The sequence below is a fragment of the Anabrus simplex genome, chromosome 1, assembly GCF_040414725.1.
Source record: "Anabrus simplex isolate iqAnaSimp1 chromosome 1, ASM4041472v1, whole genome shotgun sequence".
Lineage (NCBI taxonomy): Eukaryota > Metazoa > Arthropoda > Insecta > Orthoptera > Tettigoniidae > Anabrus > Anabrus simplex.
In genome coordinates, this window is record NC_090265.1 from 1,446,650,302 (window position 1) to 1,446,664,772 (window position 14,471).

General features: G+C 38.5%; 1 protein-coding gene across 1 annotated transcript in view; it reads left to right on the forward strand.

Annotated features, from left to right (window-relative positions):
- The window catches only part of Polr2A (RNA polymerase II subunit RpII215), a 364,959-nt gene that overhangs the window by 102,163 nt on the left and 248,325 nt on the right, over positions 1-14,471 (forward strand). Inside the window, exons 9-10 of the mRNA XM_067137935.2 lie at positions 7,790-8,000; positions 8,122-8,212. Of these exons, the coding sequence (XP_066994036.1) occupies positions 7,790-8,000; positions 8,122-8,212 (302 nt within the window). The remainder of the gene's footprint in view (positions 1-7,789; positions 8,001-8,121; positions 8,213-14,471) is intronic.

Below are 14,471 nucleotides of genomic sequence, written 5' to 3' on the forward strand. Positions count from 1 at the left end.
TTGCACGAAAAGAATTATCCACCATCGGTCGTGTTACTGTCCAGTAAAAAGAGACCACGTGTGAGAAATGTTTTAGGCCTGTATTCACCAACGTCGTAACTTTTGCTGTTATCTTAGATTTTCAAAACTCGGATATGTCATTACTTCGGATAACGCTCACTTCCGTATTCAGCACAGAATTTATCATCTCAGTTTACCAAAACTAAGTTTTCGTTTCAATCTCAGATTGAACTGCATTTTTTCATACTGACGTACAGAAAACAAATGACTACATGCTGCCGCCACTCGAATTATAAACAAGTTTTTGATTCCATTCGGGGTTTGCAAATAATTTGCATAAATTATGTTCGCTATTGAGCAGAAATGGAGAAAGAAGCCTAATATGGCTTTCCAAGAGAGTGAATTGTTATTGAACTTGGTGGCAGAAAGCATTAACAAAGGGAATAAGAGAAACCAATTATAAAGTACACATTGTACGTCACTAAAAAAAATAAGTCAGTATTCCTTCATTCTTCATTAAGTCACCCAGTCGTATACCGTACAAGATATTAGCTGTAATTGAGAATTCATTTTAGGCCTACCTCTGTGTTGGGAATTCCAGGTTATGTTCGGGAGCTTTGGATAACCTAAAATGTGTCTGAAAATTAGAGTCGTCGTAGTCCTGGAAATATGTCGCACGTTCTTGTATCCATCTAGGACGTTTATTAATTGCATAATCTTGATCATATTACTCGTCGCTGTCATTTTATCTTTCAATTAGATATTCCAGCTGCCTACAGGCATTAGACTTGGAGTGTGACGAACTTGTAAGTAATTTAGGAGAGGATTCTAGTGATGAAAGAGATAATGAATCTTCCCATCTACAGGGAATCGAGCCTATTGCAAGTTCAGATTAATGAAATACCTGTCACGTAAGTAGACCTACTTGCTCATTTTCATGGAAAATATATTTCATAACAGTGATATTTGCGTAAAGACCACGTGGACCTCGCGGAGTGATACGAAATATTTGTTTATGCCTAAGTTACTCTTCCGATGAAAGGAATTTTAGTTCATTTCATTTTTTTCAAAATGGGCCTTTCTAAAATGAGGGTGCGCGCATTATTCGACGGCAGGGATTATTTGGGTGAATACGGTATATTCTCATCAAGCAAGATCGGGAGTATGTTTAGGTTTTCACATGACTCTGTGGGCGGGGGGCTCGAAGAATACATCCACGGTATTCCCTGCCTATCGTGTGTTGACTAAAAGGGGCGATCAAGGGATTTTGAACCATTAGATTACCTGTGATTAGTATCGTCTTGCGAGGAACACCATGGGTTAACTGTACTTGTGATTAGTACCACTATGTGAGGAATGAATGAATGAATGAACACCATGGGACTGTGATTAGTATTATCGGGGGTGGATCACTATGGGTTTACAGTACTCTTGATTGGTACCACTACATGAAGAACACTACGGGTTTGTGTTGCCTGTGATTAGTACCACTATGTGAGGAACACCGTGAGTCTGCATTACTTGTGATTAATACATTACGAACTCCATGGTTCCGCTTTACCAGCAATTAGTACCATCACGAGGGGCCGGTGACCTGGATTTTGGACACCAAGCATCATCGATGTAGGATTTTGCTTTGGAAGCAATCCTTTTTTCAGTTTATACCATCTTTGCAAGTTATTTTATGGGAAGGTGGGCATTGCGGGTCAGATCCACTGATGAACTGTTTTAAGTTCATAAATGTTCATCATCCTTTTGAATTCTAGTCAGTGGATGGATTTTAGAATTATTTTAACTTTCAATACTGTGAGTCGGATCTGCTAATCATTTAAAATTCATACTCATTCATCATGTTTTGAATTCTGGTCAGTGGATGAATTTTGAAATTTGAAATGTCATTAGATTTTCACTTATCTCGTTCCATTAGGGGCCGATGACCTAGGTGTTAGGCCCCTTTAAACATTGATCAACATTTTTTTGTTTTGATCTAATAATTTGCACACACAACCAAATAAAAAATAATTGTGTTATATAAGATTTCACTTGCATCATCTTCATTTCTTTGATATTAGGGAGTTTGTTGGTATTTACTAGTTAGAAAAAAGGTTTGATCCTCGACATGAGGTGAAACATTCACGGTATACACAGAGATGCCAACTTTCAAGAAAGGCAGTTGGCAATGCAACCGTTAGGGGGTGCCGTAGAATATTTTTTCGAGATCTCGCTAACTTACACATCATTGCAAAATCAATGAACAACATACATTTCAACCAGATGTAACATATTCAAAGACTGGCATATAAACAGTGTGTGGTTCTTACCTGCCAGAGTAACAGGTGGTCTGCAGTACATATGAGTGGAGGTTGAAGGATCATTTCTTTTGATGAGTACTGTAGTTGCCTTCTTAGCAGCTTGCAGTTTCTGTTTGGTAAACATACGCTGGTGTCATGCTTTTTCTTTTGATATCATGTTCATCCTCTGCACTAACAGAGCACTTAACAGTTTGGAGTTCATATTAGCACGGAATTCAGTCTTGTTTTTCCTCACCAAACTAAAAACTCTTTCCACTGGAGCATTGCTATGGGGTACTTGAATAGCCATCATTAGCTTATTTAATGAAGGGTACTTCCTGATACCTGAAGCATCAGTGATCTTCGATATTTCGAATAAGTCTGTTGGTCCTTTCATCCATGTCAAAAGGGAATCCCTCAAATTGGAAATGACTAAACTCTGTTTGCAAAGAATTAATTTCTCCTGATGACAGAATTTTAGGAAACTGGTCAATCATAAATTCTATTGATAAAAACTCTTGGATTTCCTCTGGAAAAAATCAGCTTCAGCATGCTCGTGAAACTTATCCCTAATTGGCCATTTGTTGACAATGTACTCGCATGTTTTAGTTTAGACCAGTCTGACGTCAGAATAAAACTTTTTCAATGTAGTTTCATCTAGATAAACTACGCTTACATAAGCCCTTGTGTTTACCCCAATGACCAACTCGCTGTCAATTTTCTGTAATTTAGCAGAACTAAATTTCACAGCAAGTAAATTACTATCGGACTCTGGAACGGAGGATTTACTCATGAAGCGAACAATAAAGACACTGAAAAATTCATTTTGCTTTGAATGAAGTTTATGAATAAGTGGTGTCTCTTGTTGGAGGAATATATTTAAGGAGATGGAAAACTGTGAATATTCCTTTGCCTGTATTATCGTTGGATTCCCGAATTGTAAGAATTATCATTGAAATTTACGTAGATTCCCCATCGAGAAGAGTCACAACTAATGGGTAGAGCTTTTTCTCATTAATATCGTTACTGCTATTTGTTGCCAGGGAAACAAAAGGTAAAGCTTAGTAGATGGATTTTCAAATTGTTCCTTAACTTTCAGAAATTGAGTTGGCCTTATCAGAATCTGATTCACAGAAGAGCATTTTTAAAGGGTTACACTGTTCTAAGACCCTTGATACACACCGTGGAAGAGATAACCGCCTGGTAGAAACATACTTCAAAATTTTGTGAGGCTTTTCACCAGACTTCTTGGCATACCTTTAAAACATTTTGCCTCTTAAAACTCTTCAGCAAATAGTAAAAAATATCTATTAAAAACTGTTTGGTATTAACATTTACAAGAGCACTCGACCCCTATTGAGCACCAAAGTGCACAAGATGACAAGCACAGCCTTGCATATGAATATTAGGATTTTCTTTACTAAGAAAGCAGCTCACACCTTTGGAAAGACCAGTCATAGTACAGTACTTGCGTTATCATATGCAAAACCTACGCAGTTATCCCATGGAATCCCCCTCTTCTTCAGTTCATCATCCAAAACTTTGAATTTTCCTTTGCCTGTATTGTCGTTGGATTCCCGAATTGTAAGAATTATCATTGAAATTTGCGTAGATTCCTCATCGAAAAGAGTCAAAACTAATGGGTAGAGCTTTTTGTCATTAATATCGTTACTGCTGTTTGTTGCTAGGGCAAAGGGCTGGGACTTCATTAACTCTGTTACCTTTCCCTCAACTGTAGAAGCCAATGTTTTAACCAGCACTCCCATTTTTGTTCTCGCACAACCGCACTTCAAAGCTATTTTCGAATTGGAGAAACATTTTCTTGAACAAACGTCCTTCATGGTCACTGCAGGCTAAAGGCAAGTTGTGTTCAACAAGAAAGGTCGTAAACAACAACTACGTGTTTGTTACTGAGCTTTCATCTTCCGAAGATTTAGCAAAAATGGTTACATTCTTGTTTGTTTCCCTCAGCTTAACTGTATCGTAAGAATTTTGCTAGCCACACGTTTACGACAGTCGTCTCGTCCACCACGCGCAACTGAAAAATCATGGCTTCACACACTACAAAACACGTGTGAAGGAGATTTTGAGGAATGCAGTAAACAGGGCCATTCTTTCAAGTAATCCTCGCTAAAGTTTTGAATTTTTTGGTGTCTTACTAGCGTCACTAGTCACGGCAACGTCACCACGTGTATTTTCCTGCAAAATAAAGTTTCATTATTTCAAGCCTTTTGCATTTCGTAACACACGATTAGCATGTATCCTAGAAGAGCCATCAATATATGTAAATTTAGCAACCAAAATTGCAATAAATACTTCAACAGTCACACACACAGTATTCACAATGAAACTATGTTTGTCACCACAAAACAAAGACAAAAGAACTCGCATACTTGCATGGGAGTCTGATCATGTGACACACAAAGACAATAATTCTGCAAGATATACCACTTCACAGGTGGCTATTTTTCCGGTACCGGAAGCGCACACTGCGTTCGGTATGTGAAAACTCAAAATATTCTTAAAAGACGGAGTGGAAAGGGCAGGGGTATAAATGATTACTGAGAAATCCGAAAAGAATATTCTGAGATTTCAAACTGTGATGGCATTGCTTGTGTATCCTTTTGAACACTTCATACACTTACATTTTAAAAAATCTTAATTTCTGGTGTGTCATTCATAAAGGCTTAATTATGATGGGTAATTCGTAATTATTACGATCAAATCATAATAGTTCGCATCTCTGTATACAGTAGTTTAATTAACTTGCCAAATTCAGAGTGACAGACCTCATTTTTGTTATGGTCTAGTTTTGTCAGAACTGTTACCAGTACAAATTTCCCCCTCTTGTGTCTGTTAGTATACTGTAATACTTTTCTGTCCCTGATGAATTCCTTTTTCACTAATTCTCTGAATTGTTCCCTTCTTTCCCTGCTTACTGCATCATTACAATTAATAGTACCTGTAAGAAACTTATCATAGACATATGCATTCTGCTTTTTTCTTTAGTTACTCATCCATAACCAAAACTTACCAGCATGAGAGAATAGGTTCTTTGCATTTCAGTGATATTTGTCTCTTATAAATAGACTTTTTATGCCCTGGAAGGATTCCCTTCTCTTTTTTTGTTCCTTCTACTTTCCTCAGTACTTCAATATAGAATTTATTTCTCGTGATTATTTTTACAGGGTCTTTCATATGAATCTACACTGAATTCATGGTGTTTGTACTCTGTGCTATGGTCGTGTGAACAGTCATAACTCTCACTGTTCGTGTGCAGAAAATCCTAAGGGTGTTTATGACATCCCTCATTATGATAGGAAGATTGGTGTTTGGTATGCTTAGTGCAAGGCGAATAATTGGGCGTAATTTTTTTTTTTTTCGAGACTATAGTAAATGCAAGGAGGTACCAGGATGACATTTTGATGCCGTTCTTCCGTGACTTAACGGAAGAAGAAAATTTGCATGAGTGGTTTGAGCAAGATTCAGCTCCTGTCCATACAGCAGAAGGTTCCCTTCTTTCAATTTTGGAAGTGTTTACAGACTGTAACCAGTGCTGGTCTATTCCCCCCTTGTTCTCCAGGCCTAACAGTGTGTGATTTCTACTTGTGGAGTATTCTGAAGGCAAAAGTATATTGAACAAATCCTCACACATTGGAGAAACTGAAAGAAGACATTACGAATGTCAGAAATATTACAGTGGCAAAACTCACTCGTATTTGTCAGAATGTGGTTACCAGATACAATGCATGTATAACCCAGGAGGTACACCACTTCCAGCACCTTTTTATAAGGCAAGATTTCATATAAAGGCGGGTACTCGCTACGAGGCTGCAACATGCAACGCAACGGTTGCTGCAACCTTGTATAATGTGTACGTTCATCAAACCTCATTGCGAACACCAGTAGTTTCACAGCGTTTGCTGTGACACATGTAACAATGTTGACCAGTATACTCATCATAAGTGCTGTGTATATTCTACTGCATTACCTAATCGAGGACTATAAACATCCCCGTCGTTGGTGGCAAGGTGACTTTTACAAAGGTAAAGCTAATTCCAATTTGCTTCTGGATTTGAAATCGCAAGAAATAAGTGGATATTTTAAGAATTTCACTCATATATCACCAACCGATTTAGAGTATTTATTAAATTTGGTTGAACCGAAAATAAAAACAAGGGACATGAAATTTAGAAAAGCTATATCTGTTCAAGATAAATTGGCACTTTGAGATTTTTAACCACCGATGACAGCTTCACCAGCTTGCAGTATCTCTTCAGAATATCCAAGCAAGTCATAAATTTTTTTGTATTTGCTTTACGTCGCACCGACACAGATAGGTCTTATGGCGAATATGAGATAGGAAAGGGCTAGGACTGGGAAGGAAGTGGCCATGGCCTTAATTGATGTACAGCCCCAGCATTTGCCTGGTGTGAAAATGGGAAACCACAGAAAAACATCTTCAGTGCTGCCGACAGTGGGGTTCGAACCCACTGTCTCTCGGATCCAAATACACAGGTGCGCGCCCCTAACCACACGGCCAACTCGCCCGGTATTCATAAGTAAATTTGTACCACAAGTGTGTCGAGCAATCATCAGTGAATTAAAAGATCACACAGAGGTAAGGTTCATTTAATTTTATTTAATTTCATTAAACATATCTTTTTTGTATGAGATGTCATTGATATTGAAATCACTTGGCACTTCACTGAAGGGTCCCATAATAATGTAGAATTGCGATTTATTTCTATGAAATTTAGACAGAATTCCTCAGTCCACTCCATGACCTCTGCGCGTCCTGACTACGAAATGTGCCTGGAACACGTCAACGAACACACTGCACGCCGCTTTGTGTTCGCTGGAATACCGACAACCAGATGGATCACAGTGCGCCTCACTACGAACGGTTGCAGCAACGAAGCTCAAGACGTACTCATTAGAAAAATATGGTTGCAGCAACCGTTGCGTTGCATGTTGCAACCTCCTAGTGAGTACCCACCTTAAGATTTTATACATGCTTAAAGCAGGGCTGCTGTGCACGACGTGAGTTCAGCAGAGGCAGCTGCAGTAGCGCAGAGTACGAACACCCTTCGTTCGGTCTGACTGTATATGAGAGACCCTGTATTTGTAATTGGATTATTACTGAGCTCGATAGCTTCAGTCGCTTAAGTGCGGCCGGTATCCAGTAATTGGGAGATAGTGGGTTCGAGCCCCACTGTCGGCAGCCCTGAAGATGGTTTTCCGTGGTTTCCCATTTTCACACCAGGCAAACGCTGGGGCTGTACCTTAATTAAGGCCATGGCCGCTTCCTTCCCACTCCTAGGCCTTTCCAATCCCATCGTCGCCATAAGACCTATCTGTGTCGGCGCGACATGAAGCAAAATAGCAAAAAATAAAAATATATAAATTGGATTATTGTGCCCTTCCTTTCTCTTTCTTTTTGTTTTCCATATTTTTGTTTTTATCATGAAGTAAAGATGTTTTGTTTTTTCTTGTAGTTGTACATCTCCATACAATGCTGATTTCGATGGTGATGAAATGAATCTGCACGTACCTCAATCCATGGAGACTCGAGCGGAGGTAGAAAATATTCATGTGACACCTCGACAGATTATTACTCCTCAGGCTAATAAGCCAGTTATGGGTATTGTGCAGGACACATTAACTGCTGTCAGAAAAATGACAAAACGGGATGTATTTCTGGAGAAGGCAAGTTCTGTCCTTATGTTTACTTGTTTGTTATTCAGAATGATGGTTATTAATATTTTACAGTTCTCAGGAATAATTTACATGCATTTTTTCCTTTGTTACAAATATTTTATTGTTTCAGGAACAAATGATGAACATTCTAATGTTTCTCCCCATTTGGGATGGTAAAATGCCTCAGCCAGCAATAATGAAACCAAAACCTCTTTGGACAGGTAAGAACTGCAACAGTATTTATAACAACTGTAAAAGTGTAAATTTTTTAAGTGTATTTTCCCGCGTAATTAACACACTTCTTTGACGAAAAATACAGGCGAAAACTTCATTTACGTAAATTATTCAAGGAATTCAGAATTTTTAAAAATTTACAATTCTTTTACATTTAAAAGATACATCAAATATGAATGGATGAAAACCATAACGGTGTAAGTAGCATTTTGGTTATTCAGAGAAAAAGGCATTTAAACATCTTAATACTCACACAAAGCATGATATTTGTAGTTATACCACCCATCACGAGAGCACAGAATATTACTGCTATCACTTGTATCTCTTTGTTGGTGAAAAGATACAGCCTCCCGGATTTACATCCTGCACTTAACTAATTTTTTTAAAAATGTCACTTATACCGTTATGGTTTTCATCCATATAATATAAACACAAATGGTTCAACTCATTTGTGGTTATAGTCATGTGGCATAAAATTCCGGCTTGGGACTTTTTCTGGAAAGTCAAATAGGGTACGCCTACATCAGGCAGTTTGACACGTGGGATGAAGTACAGACACTGGAAAATATTCTTCCCATTATGAGCTGACAAAACGACCTGAAGTGAAATAAACATGAACTAATAAAAGTACGTTTCATGTAATGTCATAACTCATAACAATGACATACCGCCAAAAAAAAAAAAAAAAGAAAACTGTCAAACATGAGAAGGGCCGGGCATCGAAGAAGGGACGCTGTTAGATTTCCCCAAACTGTTTGTATCCAGTCTTGTACATGTGATGTGTCCATCCACCCTTTTTGTACGATACGAACATGGATCCTGCGTGGAAATTTTACCTTGGGCATTGTTTTTCGTTTTTGAACAACGTAAGGTGCAAGCTTTCTGCCATCAGCTGTTACAGCAAGCAGTGCAGTATATCATCATTTTTTGCTTCCGTTAGCGCGTACGATAACACTCGTTGTCCCTCTCTTATCGATTGTTTGAATTTGTGGCATATGGAAATTGATTGGTGTTTGACATGCGGTTCCTATATTCCTTCACTTTACGCTTCTCAATCACAAAGCGATGAAAATCAATTACTTTTTGGTTGAAATCATTCGTAATTTTTTGGCATAATGTTGTTCTTCGTCGAAAAAGAAGGTCCATTTCTCTTCCATAAAATTAATCATCTAGCCGTGGCTAACATTCAAATCTGAGACACTGATTCCATGTGCAGCGGCTATTTCTTGTTCTCTAAAGTACAGCATTTCGCGAGAAATGGCTTATCCAGCGATGCGTAACGAAATAGTATATTTAAGCAGATCCTCCTCTACTTGAGGAAACTTGCCGCTTTTTATCCGAGAAATGCTTTTTGAGACTTGTTGGTCGCTTGAAGTGCACTTCTCTATTGCCGCGATAGCACACGTTGCATTCGAAAACTGAACACTTGCGGCCCGCTGCCCTAATCCCATATGTTTTTTGCGTAACAGATCACCGCGAGTTTATGTGATGCAGTATTACCAGAGATGCCGACTATTACGATTCAATCGTAATAATTACGAATTGTCCATCATAATTACGTCTTTACGAATCACACACCACAAATTACGATTTTTTGTTGAATTTTAACTCTTAAGTGTATGAAGTGATCAAAAGGATACACAAGGAACGCCATTACAGCTTGAATTATCAGAATATTATTTTCGGATTTCTCAGTAATCATATATACCCCTTTCCTGTACCTCGTTTAAGAATATTTCGAGTTTTCATGCGCCTAACATAGTGTGTGCTTCCAGTGCCAAAAAATAGGCACCTGTGAAGTGGTATATCTTGCGGAGTTGTTGTCTTTGTTCGTCACGTGATCAGACTTCCATGCAAGTATGCGAATTCTTTTGTCTTTGTTTTGGTGGTAAAGTGGTGACAAACTCTGTTTCGTTGTGAATACCGTGTGCGTGACTGTTGAAGTATTTATTGCTATTCTGTGATACATGCTTATTGTGTGTTATGAAATGCGAAAGGTTTGAAATAATAAAGCGATTTCTTGTGCAGGAAAATATGTGTGATGTTACCATGACTAGTGACGCTAGTAATAAACCAAAAATAGTTCAACAATTTAGGGAGGAATACTCGATAGAATGGCCCTGTTTACTGTGTTCCTCAGTATCTCATTCACACGTGTTTTGCAGTGTGTGTAGCCACGATTTTTCAGATGTGCGTGATGAGGAAGAAGAAGACTGAATTTCGTGCTAATTTGAACTCCGAAGTGTTAAGTGCTCTGTTAGTGCAGAGGATGCACATGATATCAAACGGAAAATCTTATCACCAGTGTACGTTTACCAAACAGGAACTACAAACTGCTAAGGGAGCAACTACAGCACTCAACAAAAGAAATGATCCTTCATCCTCCAGTCAGATATGTTCTGCAGATCACCTGTTACTTTAGCAGGTAAGAATCATTCACTGTTTGTATGCCAGTCTTTGAATATGTTACATCTGTTGAATTGTATGTTGTTGTTTGATTTTTCAATGATATGTAAGTTAGTTAGATCACTGGGGGAAAAAAATAATTCTACCCCCCCCACCATGCCCTAACAGCTGCATTACGAATGGCCTTTTCTTGAAAGTTGGCATCTTTGCGTTACTCGAATACTTGCTCACTGTGGACTAACAAACAATTTTGAGATCACAGAATGTCCCTTACCTGAAACACTCGTAAAATATGTTTGTACCAGACTGGAATAGAGCGTCACTGGTCACTTCTGGGCTGATTCTCTCACTGAACTATTGCAGTGGGATTTCCTAACAGCTAATAACAGCATGTTGCCCTGTATTTGGAATGCCCACCTTCGCAATAGGAAGGTTGTTACTTGAGGTAGTTGACATCTTTATTTCGAAACGCATCCAGAGCTGCGTGGTGGATTTTCAAAGAAGTGGGTGCGTCAAATACGCGAACATTTCTTTTTCTCCACTTTGGACCCAAAAATATTGGGATGCATAAATTATGCAAGGGCATTAATTATGCAAGAAAATACAGTAATTCCTGCTTTTTTCGTCTTGCTATGAAAACACAGCAGTCTTTCTGCATTTAATAGGCTGTTGTTTGGTGGTATTTGTAGCCTGTTACTTCGTTGGTTTCATTCACTCCTGTTCTGGTTGCAGTTGATGCATGACTGTAAAATTTTCAGAATTGAAACTGTTGAGTTCAAAATTGCATATTATGTGCATTTCCTGTGACTTGTACTGTAATTAATCACACTTTCATTTATTTATACACCTTTAAATATGTGGTTCCACCTTGTCAATACTATTAAGTCTTTATTACTGTATGTTATTAGTGGCCCAACATGTTTCGAGAACTTAGAATGTTCTCCTCTTCGTTGGCGTAATAATCATCATTCTCTCGGACTTGCTACATCATAAAATTAATAATTTATGCTTGGCTCATTAAAATAATTATAAACATTTATAATAACTGTTGAACTTTTCTTGGTTAAATGATTTTAAAATATATCATCCTGTAAAATACAAACGTCATCTTCTAATCTCAGGATGTCATTGAAAAAAAATTAAGAAACTTGCTAAAACATTGTCTGTATCTGTATAAAATTATAAATTGGTCGGGAAATGGAACAGCTGTATGAAGATATCACCAAAGCGAAAAATTCAGAAAAGACACAACTGTGTATCATCATTGGAGACTTGAATGCAGAAAGTGGGTCAAAAGGAAATCTGAGACCCAGAGAACATTGGTGCATATGGACTAGGCGATCGAAACGAAAGATTGCTAGAATATCTCACAGCCGAAAATCTCTATTGCATGAATACTTTCTTTAAAAAGCCCATCAAATGAAAATGGACATGGAAGAGCCCTGATGGACAAACCAAGAATAAGATAGATGTTATCCTGACCAACAAGAAGAAATATTGTACAGATGTTACTGTTCTCAACAGATTTGATACAGGAAGCGACCATAGGCTTGTTCGAGCAACTTTCACATTTGACCTCAAACTTGAACGGTCCAAAATGACAAGGAGGTACACTTTTCCAAGAGTAGAGGACTTAGAAAAACATCATTCATCATTTCAACAAGCTCTTACTAGAAAACTTAACCCAACAGAAGATATGAAATACTTGGACGTGAACGAATTTAATGAGAAAATTACAGTCGGTATTCAAAATGCAGCAAAGGAGATCCCATTGAAGAAAACTAGTAAGAGGAGCCGACTTTCACTTTATACCATGCTGCACATTAAGGACACTAAGACAATGGACAGGGATACAGCAGAATACAAAAATCTTAACAAGACCATCCGCAAGGAAATAAGAAAAGATCTAAGGAAATTTAATAACAACATGATCTTGCAGACAATTGAAGAAAATAAAAACATGAAGATTTAGAAAACAACATGTCTACAGGAAGACCAAAAATTACATAACCGGGCGAGTTGGCCGAGCGCGTAGAGGCGCGCGGCTGTGAGCTTGCATCCGGGAGATAGTAGGTTCGAATCCCACTATCGGCAGCCCTGAAGATGGTTTTCCGTGGTTTCCCATTTTCACACCAGGCATATGCTGGGGCTGTACCTTAATTAAGGCCACGGCCGCTTCCTTCCAACTCCTAGGCCTTTCCTATCCCATCGTCGCCATAAGCCCTATCTGTGTCGGTGCGACGTAAAGCCCCTAGCAAAAAAAAAAAAAAAATTACAAAACTTAAGAACCAAAATGGAGAAACAGTCACAGATAGGCAAAACATTACTGAAGTTATTAGTGATTTCTACTACAAGCTGTATACATCAATCATTAATAAACCACCCAGTGATGAACAACTAGCCCAGAATTATACACATGAAGTAACACCAGAAGTAACCACTGCTGAGATTGAAAATGCACTTAAACAAGTAAGGAATAAACAATCCCCTGGGGAGGATAATATAACGAATGAAATGCTGAAATTAGGTGGAATAGATCTGCTAGAAGCCATGAGAATACTCATCAACAAGTGCATTAACTCTGGAAGAATACCAGAAAATTGGAAAAATGCTAAAGTGATACTTCTCTTCAAGAAAGATAAGGAAAATTTAGAGAATTACCGTCCTGTGATTTTATCACACCTCTACAAACTCCTGACTAAAATTGTAAACAACCGCTTCACAAGCGAACTGGATTTTTATCAACCTGCTGAGCAAGCAGGATTTCGTAAAGGTTTCTCAACTGTTGAACACATCCAGATTATTCGTCGTCTTCTTGAGAAAACCACTGAGTACAACATCAAGATTCATCTGGCCTTCATTGATTATAAACAAGCTTCTGACTCAGTGGAGATTTGGGCAATTATGAAGGCACTTCAAAATGCCATGATAAACTCAAGGTATATAAAGCTCCTGGAAAACATTTATGATCAAGCAACAATGGTAGTCAGAGTGGACAAAGACCTCATCACTAATAAAATCCCAGTTGGCAAAGGAGTTCGACAAGGTGGCACAATCTCTCCACAGCTGTTTACCCTTGTCTTGGAAGATGTATTCAAAACCCTTCATTGGGATAATAAAGGAATAAAAATCAACGGGTTATATTTGAACCACCTGCATTTTGCCGATGACATTGTGCTCATAAGTGAAAATCTAGATGAGCTAAAAATCATGATCCAAGAATTAAAAACTGCCTCTGCTAAGATTGGTTTGGAAATGAACATTAATAAAACAAAAATACTAAGCCCAGACATTCGACCACTTAAAATGGGAAACTAATATATAGAAGCTGTCGATGAGTACATCTATCTTGGACACAAGATAAAACTTGGAAAAGACAACCAACGTGCAGAAATTCCTTGCAGAATTGGTAAGAGTTGGACAGCATTCCAAAAACTAAGATTCATCCTCACCAACAGGGATGTTCCAATTAACCTGAAGACCAAGGTTTGTAATACGTGCGTTCTGCCAGTTACTACTTACGGTCTGGAAATGATGACTCGCAAGCTTCAGCGAACACAACGAGCCATGGAGCGACAGATGCTAGGGATTAGCCTTAGGAATAAGATCGGTTCAGAGGACATCAGGAGGAGGACTAATGTAACAGACATCCTAGAGAGAGTAGCAACACTAAAGGCAATGGGTAGGACACGTAGCTCGACAAGACTACAACAGGTGGACCTCTAGGATTGTTCCCTGGAGACCATGGGAACACAAGAGAGGCATTGGAAGACCCCAGAAGAGATGGCTCGATGACATAAAGCTGTTGGCTGGAACACGCTGGTTCCAAGTGGCTCAATA